At 33.4% G+C, this 19,515-nt stretch overlaps 1 protein-coding gene across 50 annotated transcripts in view; it reads left to right on the top strand.

Annotated features, from left to right (window-relative positions):
- The window catches only part of LOC109421922 (sodium channel protein para), a 521,170-nt gene that overhangs the window by 416,003 nt on the left and 85,652 nt on the right, over positions 1–19,515 (top strand). For 31 of the 50 annotated variants that reach the window (XM_062855169.1, XM_062855173.1, XM_062855172.1 and 28 more), the window contains 2 exons: positions 18,321–18,508; positions 18,598–18,805. In XM_062855169.1, the coding sequence (XP_062711153.1) occupies positions 18,321–18,508; positions 18,598–18,805 (396 nt within the window). Of the gene's footprint in view, positions 1–18,320; positions 18,509–18,597; positions 18,845–19,515 lie in introns of all 50 variants that reach the window. The other 19 variants (XM_062855155.1, XM_062855141.1, XM_062855127.1 and 16 more) reach the window with 1 other exon arrangement.

Here is a 19,515-nt window from a genome sequence, read left to right as displayed (position 1 = left end):
AAATGACGTTTTATTAAAATTTGTCTCCCGAGGGGGTGGTCGTGGGTACCGACTTATGTCAAATCCCATATACACTCCATCTGGTAAGGCCAGGGCGTTAACAGTTAACACCCAAAATGACGTTTTATTAAAATTTGTCCCCTGAGGAGGTGGTCGTGGGTACCGACTTATGTCAAATCCCATATACACTCCATCTGGTAAGGCCAGGGCGTTAACAGTTAACACCCAAAATGACGTTTTATTAAAATTTGTCTCCCGAGGGGGTGGTCGTGGGTACCGACTTATGTCAAATCCCATATACACTCCATCTGGTAAGGCCAGGGCGTTAACAGTTAACACCCAAAATGACGTTTTATTAAAATTTGTCCCCTGAGGAGGTGGTCGTGGGTACCGACTTATGTCAAATCCCATATACACTCCATCTGGTAAGGCCAGGGCGTTAACAGTTAACACCCAAAATGACGTTTTATTAAAATTTGTCTCCCGAGGGGGTGGTCGTGGGTACCGACTTATGTCAAATCCCATATACACTCCATCTGGTAAGGCCAGGGCGTTAACAGTTAACACCCAAAATGACGTTTTATTAAAATTTGTCCCCTGAGGAGGTGGTCGTGGGTACCGACTTATGTCAAATCCCATATACACTCCATCTGGTAAGGCCAGGGCGTTAACAGTTAACACCCAAAATGACGTTTTATTAAAATTTGTCCCCTGAGGAGGTGGTCGTGGGTACCGACTTATGTCAAATCCCATATACACTCCATCTGGTAAGGCCAGGGCGTTAACAGTTAACACCCAAAATGACGTTTTATTAAAATTTGTCTCCCGAGGGGGTGGTCGTGGGTACCGACTTATGTCAAATCCCATATACACTCCATCTGGTAAGGCCAGGGCGTTAACAGTTAACACCCAAAATGACGTTTTATTAAAATTTGTCCCCTGAGGAGGTGGTCGTGGGTACCGACTTATGTCAAATCCCATATACACTCCATCTGGTAAGGCCAGGGCGTTAACAGTTAACACCCAAAATGACGTTTTATTAAAATTTGTCTCCCGAGGGGGTGGTCGTGGGTACCGACTTATGTCAAATCCCATATACACTCCATCTGGTAAGGCCAGGGCGTTAACAGTTAACACCCAAAATGACGTTTTATTAAAATTTGTCCCCTGAGGAGGTGGTCGTGGGTACCGACTTATGTCAAATCCCATATACACTCCATCTGGTAAGGCCAGGGCGTTAACAGTTAACACCCAAAATGACGTTTTATTAAAATTTGTCCCCTGAGGAGGTGGTCGTGGGTACCGACTTATGTCAAATCCCATATACACTCCATCTGGTAAGGCCAGGGCGTTAACAGTTAACACCCAAAATGACGTTTTATTAAAATTTGTCTCCCGAGGGGGTGGTCGTGGGTACCGACTTATGTCAAATCCCATATACACTCCATCTGGTAAGGCCAGGGCGTTAACAGTTAACACCCAAAATGACGTTTTATTAAAATTTGTCCCCTGAGGAGGTGGTCGTGGGTACCGACTTATGTCAAATCCCATATACACTCCATCTGGTAAGGCCAGGGCGTTAACAGTTAACACCCAAAATGACGTTTTATTAAAATTTGTCCCCTGAGGAGGTGGTCGTGGGTACCGACTTATGTCAAATCCCATATACACTCCATCTGGTAAGGCCAGGGCGTTAACAGTTAACACCCAAAATGACGTTTTATTAAAATTTGTCTCCCGAGGGGGTGGTCGTGGGTACCGACTTATGTCAAATCCCATATACACTCCATCTGGTAAGGCCAGGGCGTTAACAGTTAACACCCAAAATGACGTTTTATTAAAATTTGTCCCCTGAGGAGGTGGTCGTGGGTACCGACTTATGTCAAATCCCATATACACTCCATCTGGTAAGGCCAGGGCGTTAACAGTTAACACCCAAAATGACGTTTTATTAAAATTTGTCCCCTGAGGAGGTGGTCGTGGGTACCGACTTATGTCAAATCCCATATACACTCCATCTGGTAAGGCCAGGGCATTAACAGTTAACACCCAAAATGACGTTTTATTAAAATTTGTCTCCTGAGGGGGTGGTCGTAAGTACCGACTTATTTCAAATCCCATATACACTCCATCTGGTAAGGCCAGGGCGTTAACAGTTAACACTCAAAATGACGTTTTATTAAAATTTGGAATGAATTTTTGAAGCGCGAAAATCGATTTTTCTCTTAAACCGTGTGTCGGACGTACATCGGGCACAGTGCGCTGGATAGAGGGCCAGGTCTACTGTCCAGCGCACTACGTCCGACGTTAGGTTTCACGTATTGATTTTTAGAAAATTCGATTGTTGGGTGTGGGGAAGCTTCGGGTTTCAATCGCGACGACAATAAAACATCAGAACTATTTCGGTAGTTTCGGTAATCGATTTGACTGAGCCTCAGTACACTAACTGTCAAAACGGATGCAAAAGGTAAACAATCCATTATGGCTGTATTACACTATTCTATTTTCGCCAAAAATAATTCATAATTAAACTTAATTATGAACAAAAATATAGCGAACGTGCCTCCACGATCACCCCATGCTCAAATGTTCGCATATCTTCCGTATGCCTTCATCTCATCTTCATCGCAGGAACTCGGTCAGACAAAAATATCTTATAGAAAAAATAACACTTTTAGTTAGGACTATATTTTATAGAAATGAAGTTTAACTTACGTATTGTTCATGTTACGTTATCAGAGCTCAAACTTGCTGGTACAATAAAAATGTACAATAGAATCGTTTGTTCGTACATTTCCAGCACAGTTTTCATGGAATCCTTCTCTCAAATTAATGACAATGGTTTTGACCAAAGTCTGCAAGAGAAACCATCTTGTTAAGAGTATGAATAGTGGAAAGATAATAAAACTCACCTGAAAGAACTCCTCCAAACAATTTCGATTTTTCCCCAAAAATAAATGGGTTGGTGAAGCTGCTGTAGTATTTCATGGATTTTTGTATATGATTTTTTTCACCATCACCATTTTCTTAAATTAATGTGACCGACAGGTTATTGATGTTGTTTTACCGTTGTTCATTGTTCAAAACAGATTGAGATAATAATAATTTTGAACCAATTCACATGCAAATTTGTACTCAGGTAGACACGTTGAGTACTACCAGTGTACAAACAATCAAATAGATGGGTTTAAGATTGTCCGAGTTATAGCGAAATAAGGCTGATAAAAATTTAATTTTGACATTTTGTCTCCTCTCCCTCTTTAAAAATTTTTGGCTGGATTTTACACGACAACAATTCTCAACACAAATGAATTAAAAAAAATGAATTAAACAGAATGGCTCCAAGGAGTTCCATAATAACTGTGATCTTATAACAACAATTCTCAACACAAATAAAATCAAAAATAAAATTAATGAATTAAACAGAATAGTTCCAAAAAGTTCCATCAGAACTGTGATCTAATGACAACAATTCCTAATACAACTAAAATTTTAAAAATAATTTAAATGAATTATACAGAATTGCTCCAATAAGTGATCTCACGACAATTCTCAACACAAATAAAATTTCATAAATAATTTAAATGAACTAAACAGAACTGCTCCAATAAGTGATCTCACGGCAACAATTCTTAACACCAACAAAATTAAAAAAAAAAATAATAGATAAATTATTCAGAATAGTTCCAAGAAGTTCCATAAGAACTGTGATCTCACGACAACAATTCTCAACACAAATAAAATTTCAAAAAAAATCAATGAATTAAACAGAATAGTTCCAAGAAGTTCCATCAGAACTGTGATCTCATGACAACAATTCTTAATACAACTAAAATTTCAAAAATAATTTAAATGAATTAAACAGAACTGCTCCAATAAGTGATCTCACGGCAACAATTCTTAACAAACAAAATTTTCAAAATAAAAAAAATAGATAAATTATTCAGAATAGTTCCAAGAAGTTCCATAAGAACTGTGATCTCACGGCAACAATTCTTAACGCAAACAAAATTTCAAAAAAAAAAAAATAGATAAATTATTCAGAATAGTTCCAAGAGATTCCATAAGAACTGTGATCTCATGACAACAATTCTTAATACAAATAAAATTAAAAAAAAAATGAAATAATCAGAATGGTTCCAAGGAGTTCTATAAGATCTGTGATCTCACGACAACAATTCTCAACACAAATAAATATTTAAAAATAATAATTATGAATTATCCAGATTTTTTTTTTTGCTAGGTTTCTAGCTGCACTCTGAATAGAGTTGAAACCTCTACACTGGTCTAGATAGAAATGAGTACGTAATCTTTCAGAAGCAGTTTGCCAGCCGTACGCGGAAAATGATATCCATTAAGACACTGTTGCCTACTGACTCAGAAAGTTACGGTAGAAGGTTGGAAAGTTTTCAATTGGTCAGTCAGTCAGGATTTGCCTATGTAGTGTTATGGTCACACGGTTTGTGTTTGTCGTCTTGTTCGATTTTGTGGTATGGTTCAATATGTTTTTCTTCTCGTTAAGTCAGTTTTCGTATGTTTCTTTTTTTTCATCGAATCAATCAAACCCTGTATGTTAAAATATAGTCGATCCTGTGTCAAATTGTTTTCTTGATTTCGCTAATCGTTTTCTACTTCTCTGTGTTCATCTCTTGTGTCCTTAAATTGTCATCGGTCCAAAACCCACAGAAACATGCAACTGAACTTCTGATATTTTTCTGTTGGTGTCAAAATGCCATCTAAGAGATAAACAAAAATACGTCAAGTTGGTCAGTTGATTGCAATAAAATTTTTAAATAATAAAGATTGCTTGTCAACTATTATGTATTCGTCCTCCTACAAATATTATGAAAAATGTTCAAATTCGTTCAATTGTCCTATCGGTCCTACCAAGATAAACCATGTCATATTCTCATGCGCGGCCTAGAAATGTCAACCTAGTCATACAAAAGTAACGTTGTTCAGTTAATAAAGAGCAATCAGTTTTTCGTCCAAACTGTCACGTCGAACGCATTGACGTCAACAATGCGTTTAAGTGTTCGCACGCTAGCTTCGAATCTATCAGCACAATTAAGTGCTGCAAATCTCCTTCCCACTATTAATTCTTCGGTCGATTTTAATTGCTTTATTTAAAGAAAATATGACCAACATTGTAAAAATTCGAAAAAGCGACTATGACATTAATAAATTACTAATCAAAATCAACCGAGAAACGTGGGAAATAGAGCCCAAACAACATTTTGAAGTCAGCTGGCTGTAAAAGGTTCCAAAACCTGTCACAAATCCTATAATGCTTTTATTAGGATTTGTAACGATCATCAAAACCTTCTCAAAACCAACCGACTTGGAACTATTGCTTGGGAATAGACTCTAATGAGCCCTGGCGGATCCTCCATGTTTATCGAGCATGTCTGATGCATATGATCAGCCATACTCCATCTGCAGCAGCCGGTTCGTGATGAACCGTTGGAGGCGCATTAAAGTGTTAAAAAGGTGATATGTTTCACTAAAGAACACTACATTACAATAATCAAAATGAAACTCCTTCACTTTAATAGCGTCAACCCCTGCGAACTTGGATTATGAATTATCCAGAATTGCATCAACAAGTGATTTCACGGCAACAATTCTTAACACTAACAAAATTTTAAAAATAAAAAAATAGATAAATTATTCAGAATAGTTCCAAGAAGTTCCATAAGAACTGTGATCTCACGACAACAATTATCAACATAAATAAAGATTCAAAAAAAATCAATAAATTAAACAGAATAGTTCCAAGAACTACCATAAGAACTGTGACCTCACGACAACAATTCTCAACACAAATAAATATTTAAAAATAATAACAATGAATTATCCAGAATTACATCAATAAGTGATTTCACGGCAACAATTCTTAACACTAACAAAATTTTTAAAATAAAAAAAAAGATAAATTATTCAGAATAGTTCCAAGAAGTTCCATAAGAACTGTGATCTCACGACAATAATTCTCAACACAAATAAAATTTCCTAAATAATTTAAATGAATTAAACAGAACTGCTCCAAGCAGTGATTTCACGGCAACAATTCTTAACACAAACAAAATTTAAAAAAAATAGATAAATTAATCAGAATAGTTCCAAGGAGTTCCATAAGAACTGTGATCTCACGACAACAATTCTCAAAACAAACAAAATTTCAAAAAAAAAAAGAATTAAACAGAATAGTTCTAAGAAGTTCCATCAGAACTGTGATCTCATGACAACAGTTCTTAATACAACTAAAATTTCAAAAATAATTTAAATGAATTAAACAGAATTGCTCCAATAAGTGATTTCACGGCAACAATTCTTAACACAAACAAAATTTTTAAAATAAAAAAATAGATTAATTATTCAGAATAGTTCCAAGAAGTTCCATAAGAACTGTGATCTCACGACAAGAATTCTCAACACAAAAATTTAAAAAAAAATGAAATAATCAGAATGGTTCCAAGGAGTTCTATAAGAAATGTGATCTCACGACAACAATTATCAACACAAATAAAATTTCAAAAATAATTTAAATGAATTAAACAGAACTGCTCCAATAAGTGATTTCACGGCAACAATTCTTAACAAAAACAAAATTTTTAAAATAAAAAAAAATAGATAAATTATTCAGAATAGTTCCAAGGAGTTCCATAAGAACTGTGATCTCACGACAACAATTCTCAACACAAATAAAATTTCAAAAAAAAATCAGTGAAACTAACAAGAAGTTTCATAAGAACTGTGATCTCATGACAACAATTCTTAATACAACTAAAATTTCAAAAATAATTTAAATGAATTTAACAAAATTGCTCCAAGGAGTTCCATGTACAAAAAATCAAATAGATGGGTTTAAGATTGTCCGAGTTATAGCGAAATAAGGCTGATCAAAATTTAATTTTGACATTTTGTCTCCTCTCCCTCTTTAAAAATTTTTGGCTGGATTTTACACGACAACAATTCTCAACACAAATGAAATAAAAAAATGAATTAAACAGAATGGCTCCAAGGAGTTCCATAAGAACTGTGATCTCATGACAACAATTCTTAACACAAATAAAATTTCAAAAATGATTTAAATGAATTAACCAGAACTGCTCCAATAAGTGATCTCACGGCAACAATTCTTAACGCAAACAAAATTTCAAAAAAAAAATAGATAGATTAATCAGAATAGTTCCAAGTAGTGCCATAAGAACTGTGATCTCACGACAACAATTCTCAACACCAATAATATTTGAAAAAAAAAAAATGATTGAAACAGAATTGCTCCAAGGAGTTCCATAAGAACTGTGATCTCATGACAACAATTCTCAACACAAATAAAATTTCAAAAATAATTTAAATGAATTAATCAGAATGGTTCCAAGGAGTTCTATAAGAACTGTGATCTCACGACAACAATTCTCAACACAAATACATTTCAAAAAAAATCAATGAATTAAACAGAATAGTTCCAAGAAGTTCCATAAGAGCTGTGATCTCACGACAACAATTATCAACAGAAATAAAATTTCAAAAATAATTTCAATGAATTGAACAGAACTGCTCCAATAAGTGAACTCACGGCAACAATTCTCAAAACAAATAAAATTTCAAAAAAAAAATCAATGAATTAAACAGAATAGTTCCAAGAAGTTCCATCAGAACTGTGATCTCATGACAACAGTTCTTAATACAACTAAAATTTCAAAAATAATTTAAATGAATTAAACAGAATTGCTCCAATAAGTGATTTCACGGCAACAATTCTTAACACTAACAAAATTTCAAAAAAAAAAAAAGATTAATTATTCAGAATAGTTCCAAGAAGTTCCATAAGAACTGTGATCTCACGACAATAATTCTCAACACAACTAAACTTTCAAAAATAATTTAAATGAATCAAACAGAATTGCTCCAAGGAGCTCCATAAGAACTGTGATCTCAGGACAACAATTTATTTTTATTATCTTTATTAACGAGATTTTTAGCCCGGGGCTGGTTCATCTCGGTAGGACGACAACAATTCTCAAAACAAATAAAATTTCAAAAAAAAAAAGAATTAAACAGAATAGTTCCAAGAAGTTCCATCAGAACTGTGATCTCATGACAACAATTCTTAATACAACTAAAATTTCAAAAATAATTTAAATAAATTAAACAGAATTGCTCCAATAAGTGATCTCACGACAATTCTCAACACAAATAAAATTTCATAAATAATTTAAATAAATTAAACAGAACTGCTCCAATAAGTGATTTCACGGCAACAATTCTTAACACAAACAAAATTTTTAAAATAAAAAAATAGATAAATTATTCAGAATAGTTCCAAGGAGTTTCATAAGAACTGTGATCTCATGACAACAATTCTTATAACAACTAAAACAACAACAAAAATATTTTAAATGAATTTAACAGAATTGCTCCAATATGTGATCTCACTGCAACAATTCTTAACTTAAACAAAATTTAAAAAAAAAAATAGATTAATTAATCAGAGTAGTTCCAAGAAGTTCCATAAGAACTGTGATCTCATGACAATAATTCTCAACACAAATAAAATTTCAAAAATAAAATCAATGAATTAAACAGAATAATTCCAAGAAGTTCCAAAAGAACTGTGATCTCACGACAACAATTCTCAACACAAATAAAATTTCAAAAATAATTTAAATGAATTAAACAGAACTGCTCCTATAAGTGATTTCACGGCAACAATTCTTAACACAAACAAAATTTTTAAAATAAAAAAAAATAGATAAATTATTCAGAATAGTTCTAAGGAGTTCCATAAGAACTGTGATCTCACGACAACAATTCTTGATACAAATAAAATTTAAAAAAAAAATGAAATAATCAGAATGGTTCCAAGGAGTTCTATAAGATATGTGATCTCACGACAACAATTCTCAACACAAATAAATATTTAAAAATAATAACAATGAATTATCCAGAATTGCATCAATAAGTGATTTCACGGCAACAATTCTTAACACTAACAAATTTTTTAAAATAAAAAAAAATAGATAAATTATTCAGAATAGTTCCAAGAAGTTCCATAAGAACTGTGATCTCACGACAACAAAACTCAACACAAATAAAATTTCAAAAAAAAAAATGAAATAAACAAGAAGTTTCATAAGAACTGTGATCTCATGACAACAGTTCTTAATACAACTAAAATTTCAAAAATAATGTAAATGAATCAAACAGAATTGCTCCAAGGAGTTCCAACAAAAATAAAACCTCAAAAATAATTACAATGAATTAATCAGAATGACTCCAAGAAGTTCCATAAGAACTGTGATCTCATGACAATAATTCTCAACACAAATAACATTTCAAAAATAAAATCAATGAATTAAACAGAATAATTCCAAGAAGTTCCAAAAGAACTGTGATCTCACGACAACAATTCTCAACACAAATAAAATTTCAAAAATAATTTAAATGAATTAAACAGAACTGCTCCTATAAGTGATTTCACGGCAACAATAATTAACACAAACAAAATTTTTAAAATAAAAAAAAATAGATAAATTATTCAGAATAGTTCCAAGAAGTTCCATCAGAACTGTGATCTCATGACAACAATTCTTAATACAACTAAAATTTCAAGAATAATTTAAATGAATTAAACAGAACTGCTCCAATAAGTGATTTCACGGCAACAATTCTTAACACAAACAAAATTTTCAAAATAAAAAAATAGGTAAATTATTCAGAATAGTTCCAAGTAGTTCCATAAGAACTGTGATCTCACGACAAGAATTCTCAACACAAATAAATATTTAAAAATAATAACAATGAATTATAAGGGCCCATATAGCCGAGGCGGTAAACGCACGGGTATTCAGCATGACCATGCTGAGGGTGACGGGTTCGATTCCCGCTCGGTCCAGGATCTTTTCGTAAAGGAAATTTCCTTGACTTCCTTGGGCATAGAGTATCTTCGTGCCTGCCACACGATATACGCATGCAAAATGGTCATTGGCAGAGGAAGCTCTCAGTTAATAACTGTGGAAGTGCTCATAGAACACTAAGCTGAGAAGCAGGCTTTGTCCCAGTGAGGACGTTACGCCAAGAAGAGGAGAGGAACAATGAATTATTCAGAATGGCATCAATAAGTGATTTCACGGCAACAATCTTAACACAAACAAAATTTTTAAAATAAAAAAATAGATAAATTATTCAGAATAGTTCCAAGAAGTTCCATAACAACTGTGATCTCACGACAAGAATTCTCAACACAAAAATTTAAAAAAAAAATGAAATAATCAGAATGGTTCCAAGGAGTTCTATAAGAAATGTGATCTCACGACAACAATTATCAACACAAATAAAATTTCAAAAAAAAAATCAATGAATTAGACAGAATAATTCCAAGAAGTTCCATAAGAACTGTGATCTCACGACAACAATTTTCAACACAAATAAAATTTAAAAAAAAATCAGTGAAATTAACAAGAAGTTTCATAAGAACTGTGATCTCATGACAACAATTCTTAATACAACTAAAATTTCAAAAATAATTTAAATGAATTTAACAGAATTGCTCCAAGGAGTTCCATGTACAAAAAATCAAATATATGGGTTTAAGATTGTCCGAGTTATAGCGAAATAAGGCTGATAAAAATTTAATTTTGACATTTTGTCTCCTCTCCCTCTTTAAAAATTTTTGGCTGGATTTTACACGACAACAATTCTCAACACAAATGAAATAAAAAAAATGAATTAAATAGAATGGCTCCAAGGAGTTCCATAAGAACTGTGATCTCATGACAACAATTCTTAACACAAATAAAATTTCAAAAATGATTTAAATGAATTAAACAGAACTGCTCCAATAAGTGATTTCACGGCAACAATTCTTAACACTAACAAAATTTTTAAAATAAAAAAATAGATAAATTATTCAGAATAGTTCTAAGGAGTTCCATAAGAACTGTGATCTCACGACAACAATTCTTGATACAAATAAAATTAAAAAAAAAAATGAATTAAACAGAATTGCTCCAAGGAGTTCCATAAGAACTGTGATCTCATGACAACAATTCTCAACACAAATAAAATTTCAAAAATAATTTAAATGAATTAATCAGAATGGTTCCAAGGAGTTCTATAAGAACTGTGATCTCACGACAACAATTCTCAACACAAATAAATTTAACAAAAAAAAATCAATGAATTAAACAGAATAGTTCTAAGAAGTTCCATAAGAACTGTGATCTCACGACAACAATTATCAACAGAAATAAAATTTCAAAAATAATTTCAATGAATTGAACAGAACTGCTCCAATAAGTGAACTCACGGCAACAATTCTCAAAACAAATAAAATTTCAAAAAAAAAAATCAATGAATTAAACAGAATAGTTCCAAGAAGTTCCATCAGAACTGTGATCTCATGACAACAGTTCTTAATACAACTAAAATTTCATAAATAATTTAAATGAATTAAACAGAACTGCTCCAATAAGTGATTTCACGGCAACAATTCTTAACACTAACAAAATTTCAAAAAAAAAAAAGATTAATTATTCGGAATAGTTCCAAGAAGTTCCATAAGAACTGTGATCTCACGACAATAATTCTCAACACAACTAAACTTTCAAAAATAATTTAAATGAATCAAACAGAATTGCTCCAAGGAGCTCCATAAGAACTGTGATCTCACGACAACAATTTATTTTTATTATCTTTATTAACGAGATTTTCAGCCCGGGGCTGTTTCTTCTCGGTAGGACGACAACAATTCTCAAAACAAATAAAATTTCAAAAAAAAAAAGAATTAAACAGAATAGTTCCAAGAAGTTCCATCAGAACTGTGATCTCATGACAACAATTCTTAATACAACTAAAATTTCAAAAATAATTTAAATGAATTAAACAGAATTGCTCCAATAAGTGATCTCACGACAATTCTCAACACAAATAAAATTTCATAAATAATTTAAATAAATTAAACAGAACTGCTCCAATAAGTGATTTCACGGCAACAATTCTTAACACAAACAAATTTTTTAAAATAAAAAAATAGAGAAAATAATTCAGAATAGTTCTAAGGAGTTCCATAAGAACTGTGATCTCACGACAACAATTCTTGATACAAATAAAATTAAAAAAAAAAGAAATAATCAGAATGGTTCCAAGGATTTCTATAAGATATGTGATCTCACGACAACAATTCTCAACACAAATAAATATTTAAAAATAATAACAATGAATTATCCAGAATTGCATCAATAAGTGATTTCACGGCAACAATTCTTAACACTAACAAATTTTTTAAAATAAAAAAAAAGATAAATTATTCAGAATAGTTCCAAGGAGTTCCATAAGAACTGTGATCTCACGACAACAGTTTTCAACACAAATAAAATTTCAAAAAAAATCAATGAATTAAACAGAATAGTTCCAAGAACTTCCATAAGAACTGTGATCTCACGACAACAAATCTCAACACAAATAAAATTTCAAAAAAAAAAAAACAATGAAATAAACAAGAAGTTTCATAAGAACTGTGATCTCATGACAACAGTTCTTAATACAACTAAATTTTCAAAAATAATGTAAATGAATCAAACAGAATTGCTCCAAGGAGTTCCAACAAAAATAAAACCTCAAAAATAATTACAATGAATTAATCAGAATGACTCCAAGGAGTTCTATAAGAACTGTGATTTCACTTCAACAATTCTCAACACAAATAAAATTTCAAAACAAAAAATCAATTATTTAAACAGAATAGTTCCAAGAAGTTTCAAAAGAACTGTGATCTCACGACAACAATTCTCAACACAAATAAAATTTAAAAAAAAATCAATGAATTAAACAAGAAGTTTCATAAGAACTGTGATCTCATGACAACAATTCTCAACACAAATAAAATTTCAAAAATAATTTAAATGAATTAAACAGAATTGCTCCAATATGTGATCTCACGACAACAATTCTCAACACAAATAAAATTAAAAAAAAATGAAATAAACCGAATTGCTCCAAGGAGTTCCATAAGAACTGTGATCTCACGACAACAATTCTCAACACAAATAAAATTAAAAAAAAAATCAATGAATTAAACAAGAAGTTTCATAAGAACTGTGATCTCATGACAACAATTCTCAACACAAATAAAATTTCAAAAATAATTTAAATGAATTAAGCAGAATTGCTCCAATATGTGATCTCACGACAACAATTCTCAACAGAAATAAAATTAAAAAAAAAATGAATTAAACAGAATTGTTCCAAGGAGTTCCATAAGAACTGTGATCTCACGACAACAATTCTTAATACAACTAAAATTTCAAAAATAATTGTAATGAATCAAACAGAATTGCTCCAAGGGGTTCCATAAGAACAGTGATCTCAGGACGACAATTCTCAACAAAAATAAAACCTCAAAAATAATTACAATGAATTAATCAGAATAGTGGCAAGAAGTTTCAAAAGAACTGTGATCTCACGACAACAATTCTCTACACAAATAAAATTTCAAAAATAAAATCAATGAATTAAACAAGAAGTTTCATAAGAACTGTGATCTCATGACAACAGTTCTTAATACAACTAAAATTTCAAAAATAATGTAAATGAATTAAACAGAATTCCTCCAAGGAGTTCCATAAGAACTGTGATCTCATGACAACAATTCTTAATACAACTAAAATTTCAAAAATAATTTAAATGAATTTAACAGAATTGCTCCAAGGTGTTCAATAAGAACTGTGATTTCACGACAACAATTCTCAACACAAATAAAATTTCAAAAATAAAATCAATGAATTAAACAAGAAGTTTCATAAGAACTGTGATCTCATGACAACAATTCTCAACACAAATAAAATTTCAAAAATAATTTAAATGAATCAAACAGAACTGCTCCAAGGAGTTCCATAAGAACTGTGATCTCAGGACGACAATTCTCAACAAAAATAAAACCTCAACAATAATTACAATGAATTAATCAGAATGACTCCAAGGAGTTCTATAAGAACTGTGATCTCACGACAACAATTCTCAACACAAATAAAATTAAAAAAAAAATCAATGAATTAAACAAGAAGTTTCATAAGAACTGTGATCTCATGACAACAATTCTCAACACAAATAAAATTTCAAAAATAATTTAAATAAATTAAACAGAATTGCTCCAATATGTGATCTCACGACAACAATTCTCAACACAAATAAAATTAAAAAAAAAATGAATTAAACCGAATTGCTCCAAGGAGTTCCATAAGAACTGTGATCTCACGACAACAATTCTCAACACAAATAAAATTTCAACAATAAAATCAATGAATTAAACAAGAAGTTTCATAAGAACTGTGATCTCATGACAACAATTCTTAATACAACTAAAATTTCAAAAATAATGTAAATGAATTAAACAGAATTGTTCCAAGGAGTTCCATAAGAACTGTGATCTCACGACAACAATTCTTAATACAACTAAAATTTCAAAAATAATTGTAATGAATCAAACAGAATTGCTCCAAGGGGTTCCATAAGAACAGTGATCTCAGGACGACAATTCTCAACAAAAATAAAACCTCAAAAATAATTACAATGAATTAATCAGAATGACTCCATGGAGTTCTATAAGAACTGTGATTTTCGACAACAATTCTCAACACAAATAAAATTAAAAACAAAAATCAATGAATTAAACAGAATAGTTCCAAGAAGTTTCAAAAGAACTGTGATCTCACGACAACAATTCTCAACACAAATAAAATTTCAAAAATAAAATCAATGAATTAAACAAGAAGTTTCATAAGAACTGTGATCTCATGACAACAATTCTTAATACAACTAAAATTTCAAAAATAATGTAAATGAATTAAACAGAATTGCTCCAAGGAGTTCCATAAGAACTGTGATCTCACGACAACAATTCTCAATACAACTAAAATTTCAAAATAATTTAAATCAATTCAACAGAATTGCTCCAATAAGTGATCTCACGGCAACAATTCTTAACAGAAACAAAATTTCAAAAAAAAAATAGATAAATTAATCAGAATAGTTCCAAGAAGTTCCATAAGAACTGTGATCTCACGACAACAATTCTCAACACAAATAAAACTTCAAAAATAATTACAATGAATTAATCAGAATTGCATCAATAATTGATCTCACGATAACATTTCTTAACACAAATAAAACTTCAAAAATAATTTTATTGAATTAAACAGAATTGCTCCAGGGAGTGATTGAATTATTAAAAGATTGTTGTATCGAGGAGTTTTATAAGACTTATGATCTTGCGAAAGCAACTCTTAACACAAATCAAATGGAATTTACACATCAATCAGAATAGCTCCAAGAAGAATTGGGATTTTACGATTCCAATTCTTAAAATAAGTAATATCATGAAAGCATTTCCTGATAAGGCTTTGCTTCAAGGAGTTATTATTATTTCTTACTTGTTGGTATATACGTTGCCGGTGCTCCGATGAATCTACGCCGAATGATGGATCTTTCACCTCTGGGTCCGATCGTGGGTGGATTGTGTCCAGTCCCTCTAGATGTTGGAAAGCCTCATGTCGTACTCAACTGCGAACTGCCATCGCGGGGATCTCAATGCTATCTTCGCCTGTTTTATTAGCCAGGCAATATTCATCTCTGATACCCTGATTCGTTCAACTCCATCAGATACCGTTTTCTTCTTTTTCATTCAGTATTTTCATTATCATTTTTTCATTACTTATCACCACACGTACGCAAATAGTGAGAAAAAAGCCATGAACCATTGCCACACACCTGCACCGAATCACACGGAGACGTTGGCTTGCTCGGATCTGGTCGCGAACAAAATTGAAATACACCTGCACACAACACATCCCTGAAAATCCCCCCGGCACTGCGGGCTCGCGAACCTTCTTCCGGCAATCACTCTTGTAGCCCCAGACAGCACCTCCCCATCTTAGAAACTTATTTAGAATTGCTCCAAACAATAGCATAAGAATTGTGATCATACGACAACAGTTCTTAACACAAGTAAAATTTTAAAATAATTATATTAAATTAATCAGAATTGCTCCAGGAAGATTAATAAGAACAGTGACCTCTCGACAATCATTGTTAACAAGTCAAATTTGAAAAATGTTAATTGCTCTAAGAAGTTTCACTAGAATTGCGATTTCACGAAAACAATTATCTTCTTTTGGGAGTATCCAGATTATTTCATAATCGGAATCTCCACCCTTAAATTAGTCGAAATTCAAAATTTTATAATTTTCTAAGCCTGGGAACTATTTTTAAAATACATTCTAGGTTTATATGGGTAAATTTTTTTCGTGGTAAACTGTCATTCTATCCACGGACATTAGAACTATTTTGTTTATTCATCCATCAAAACAAAGGTATTGAAACGCAATAAATCATGATATGATGAGCTCTTTCGTTTAGGTTATAGAAAATATCAATATTTTTTATACATAAGTACCCAATTTTTAACATTAAAATTGTAAACAAGTAAAATTGAAAAATATATTCAATAATCAAAACAGAACTGTGAGGTATTCAAAAAGAACTGTGATCATACGACAACATTTCACAAAACTATAGATATTTATCTTTCCGGCTTCACGCACGCGCACTCTCTATTTCGCACGTAATCATCGGTGCCCCTAGGTGGCATTATCACTGCCCATTTCAAATTCCACTACATTTTTTATAACACTGGGCGACTCAGACCGATCACGGCCAATCTCGCCAATTTCACTTCCGATTGCTTGCCGTTTTTTTCTGTAGATTAGGTATATTTAAAAAAAAAAGCCCTCCACTTTATTTACTGCTGGCGGATGAGCCACTTCCCCAAATCAAAATCACAAAAAAAAACACTATAAATTTTCGCCACCGCCACCACCGCGCCGCGCCACCGCTGATGACTTCTTGCACTTAAATTTAAAACTAACATTTAAATTAAAACTACTTTAATTTGTAAAATATTCGCGATTGATTCCGCAAACCGTGAACCGACGACGATGGTTGAAAACAAACTGAACAACATGATTTTGCTCACACACACTTGAGTGTTGGTTATACTGTACGGCATCTGTTTGTACATTCCATACAGTACTTGTGTGCGTGCACCATCATTCGCAGTTTGTTCGCGTTCCATAGTCGAGCAGTTCAGTGGTGGATCTTTGTATCCAGATACTATTTTTGTTACGCATGTATGCGATAACCGAGCATGAGCGTTTGCGCACCATCCAACGTGCACGTTTTGCGCCTATGCCGTGCACGTTTCGTGCACAAAACGACGTGCACTAAAACGCTCCTAAATTCCAGTTTTGGGTGCAGGGAGTCGAGAAAATTTTCCCGACCAGAACGGGAATCGAACCCGCCGTCTCCGGATTGGCGATCCATAGCCTTAAGCACTAGGCTAACTGGAGACACCATCAACGTCGCTCTTAGTCGCAAAATCATTACGGTGTTTATCAGTGGCAGTTTTGCGAAAACGTCTTTTTATGATGTAATCCCTGCAGGAATCGCACATCCATAATATGCTTGAATGTACACATGCGTAGCCCTCGTCGTATGCTAGACCAATATACTTGAGATGGTAACGGCGCTGATCTCCGCATTGTCCCTCGCAGGACACAACAATACTATAACTTCAACACGGAATTCCAATTTGTAAGCGCTGCAGGAATCATCCATTCTCCGGTTTGGTAAATCTTATCCGCACGAACAATATGCACTCAAGAAAATAAACGCAGATTATGTCTATCCGTAGATGTAAGCCAGAATTTTTTATTCCATAGGAAAGAGCATTTCATTTTAATCTTCAGAAGATCTTGAAGATTTTAAACTAAGTGCATTCTTAACAACAGTATGACCCTGAAGAAGGTCCCACGCAGACCGGAACTTTGAAGTCAGTGTTTTCATTTTGTCATACCACTATAAAGTAAAATAATCAAGCAATTTTACATTCGGTCCTGTGAAAATTAATAACTATTGTACGCATAAACGAAAAATAAATAGATAATCGCTTCCATTTCTCGCTTCACTGATCAACCATCTACGATGGGACAGCTAGTGCTAAACAATCGGATTTATTATAAAACAAAATTGCGCGCGAAGCTTCCAATAAACAAGAGTAACAATCATGCAAGCAAGCTTCTCCCTTTCGTATAAAGTACAATTAGTTATCGAGCCCGAATAAAATCAATGCTTTGATTCCAATTCATCTCCACTAGCTTTTAGATTAGTACTGATAATCACATAATGCTAAGAATTCACCTCTGCCTTCGAATCACTGATTACAATACTGATCAAACCATCTATCCCTGCTCCGCCACCAGACAATGTGGATCGCTTCCCGGACAAGGACCTGCCACGGTGGAACTTCACCGACTTCATGCACTCGTTCATGATCGTGTTCCGAGTGCTGTGCGGCGAGTGGATCGAATCCATGTGGGACTGCATGCTGGTCGGCGACGTGTCCTGTATTCCGTTCTTTTTGGCCACCGTAGTGATAGGAAATCTAGTAGTAAGTATCGCCTTTCGGTTCAGCAGTGCTGTGTGACCAACGGATACGTACTAATCGGAGAATGCTTTCTCTCTCCCCTTCCAATCCAGGTACTTAACCTTTTCTTAGCCTTGCTTTTGTCCAATTTCGGTTCATCGTCGCTGTCGGCACCGACGGCCGACAACGAAACGAACAAGATCGCGGAGGCGTTCAACCGGATATCGCGCTTCTCCAACTGGATCAAGTCCAACATCGCCAACGCGCTCAAGTTCGTGAAAAACAAGTTAACAAGCCAGATTGCGTCCGTGCAGCCCGCAGGTGAGCAGCACAATCATCTCAGTTGGATATGGAACGAAGGTTATTATCCACTTGCGTTTTCTAAACACTATAAACTAAATAAGTACCTGTTACTACTACTACTACTGTTACCTGCTACTAAACGAAACTTATAACCCCCGTTGTTGAGAACGCCCGTTCCCAAGTACTTCCGCCATGCCATTGTGTTTTCCCAGTAACGTCCCACCTCCAGATAGAAAGTCATTTGTGTGTGAGATTCCATATCCCAATCCTCAAGAAATCCTTCATCATAGATCATGTTGAAGACTGTGTACTAAGAAGATTGGAAACTGTGTTCTAAAGTATCACAAAAACAAGTAAAAACTGCTGATCTACTTAATACGAAATCTTCGACGAATCCCCAGTAGCCAATCATGTTACATGTAGCTCATTCCTGGAGTCCCTCTGTCGGTCAGTGTTCGTATCTTGGTTTGCTGTTTATTTTAGGGTCGATTCAAATATGACGTCCATCATTCTTCCGGATTTTTAGACCCCCCCTCCCCCCACTGTCACGCTTTTTTGTATACCTTATACATGGTGTGTCACACTTTCTCAGACCCCCCCCTCCCCCCTAAATGATGGACGTCATATTTGAACGACCCCTTATGTGTATATGTTGAGTACTTAGCCATGTATTGCTAATCCAATTGGTTTCCCGAGAACTCCGATTACTCACAATTTTTGTTATTATT

This window comes from Aedes albopictus, chromosome 3 (genome assembly GCF_035046485.1).
Source record: "Aedes albopictus strain Foshan chromosome 3, AalbF5, whole genome shotgun sequence".
In the NCBI taxonomy this organism is placed as follows: domain Eukaryota; kingdom Metazoa; phylum Arthropoda; class Insecta; order Diptera; family Culicidae; genus Aedes; species Aedes albopictus.
Note: the sequence above shows the minus strand (reverse complement) of the source record. Positions and strands in the feature narration are given on the sequence as shown.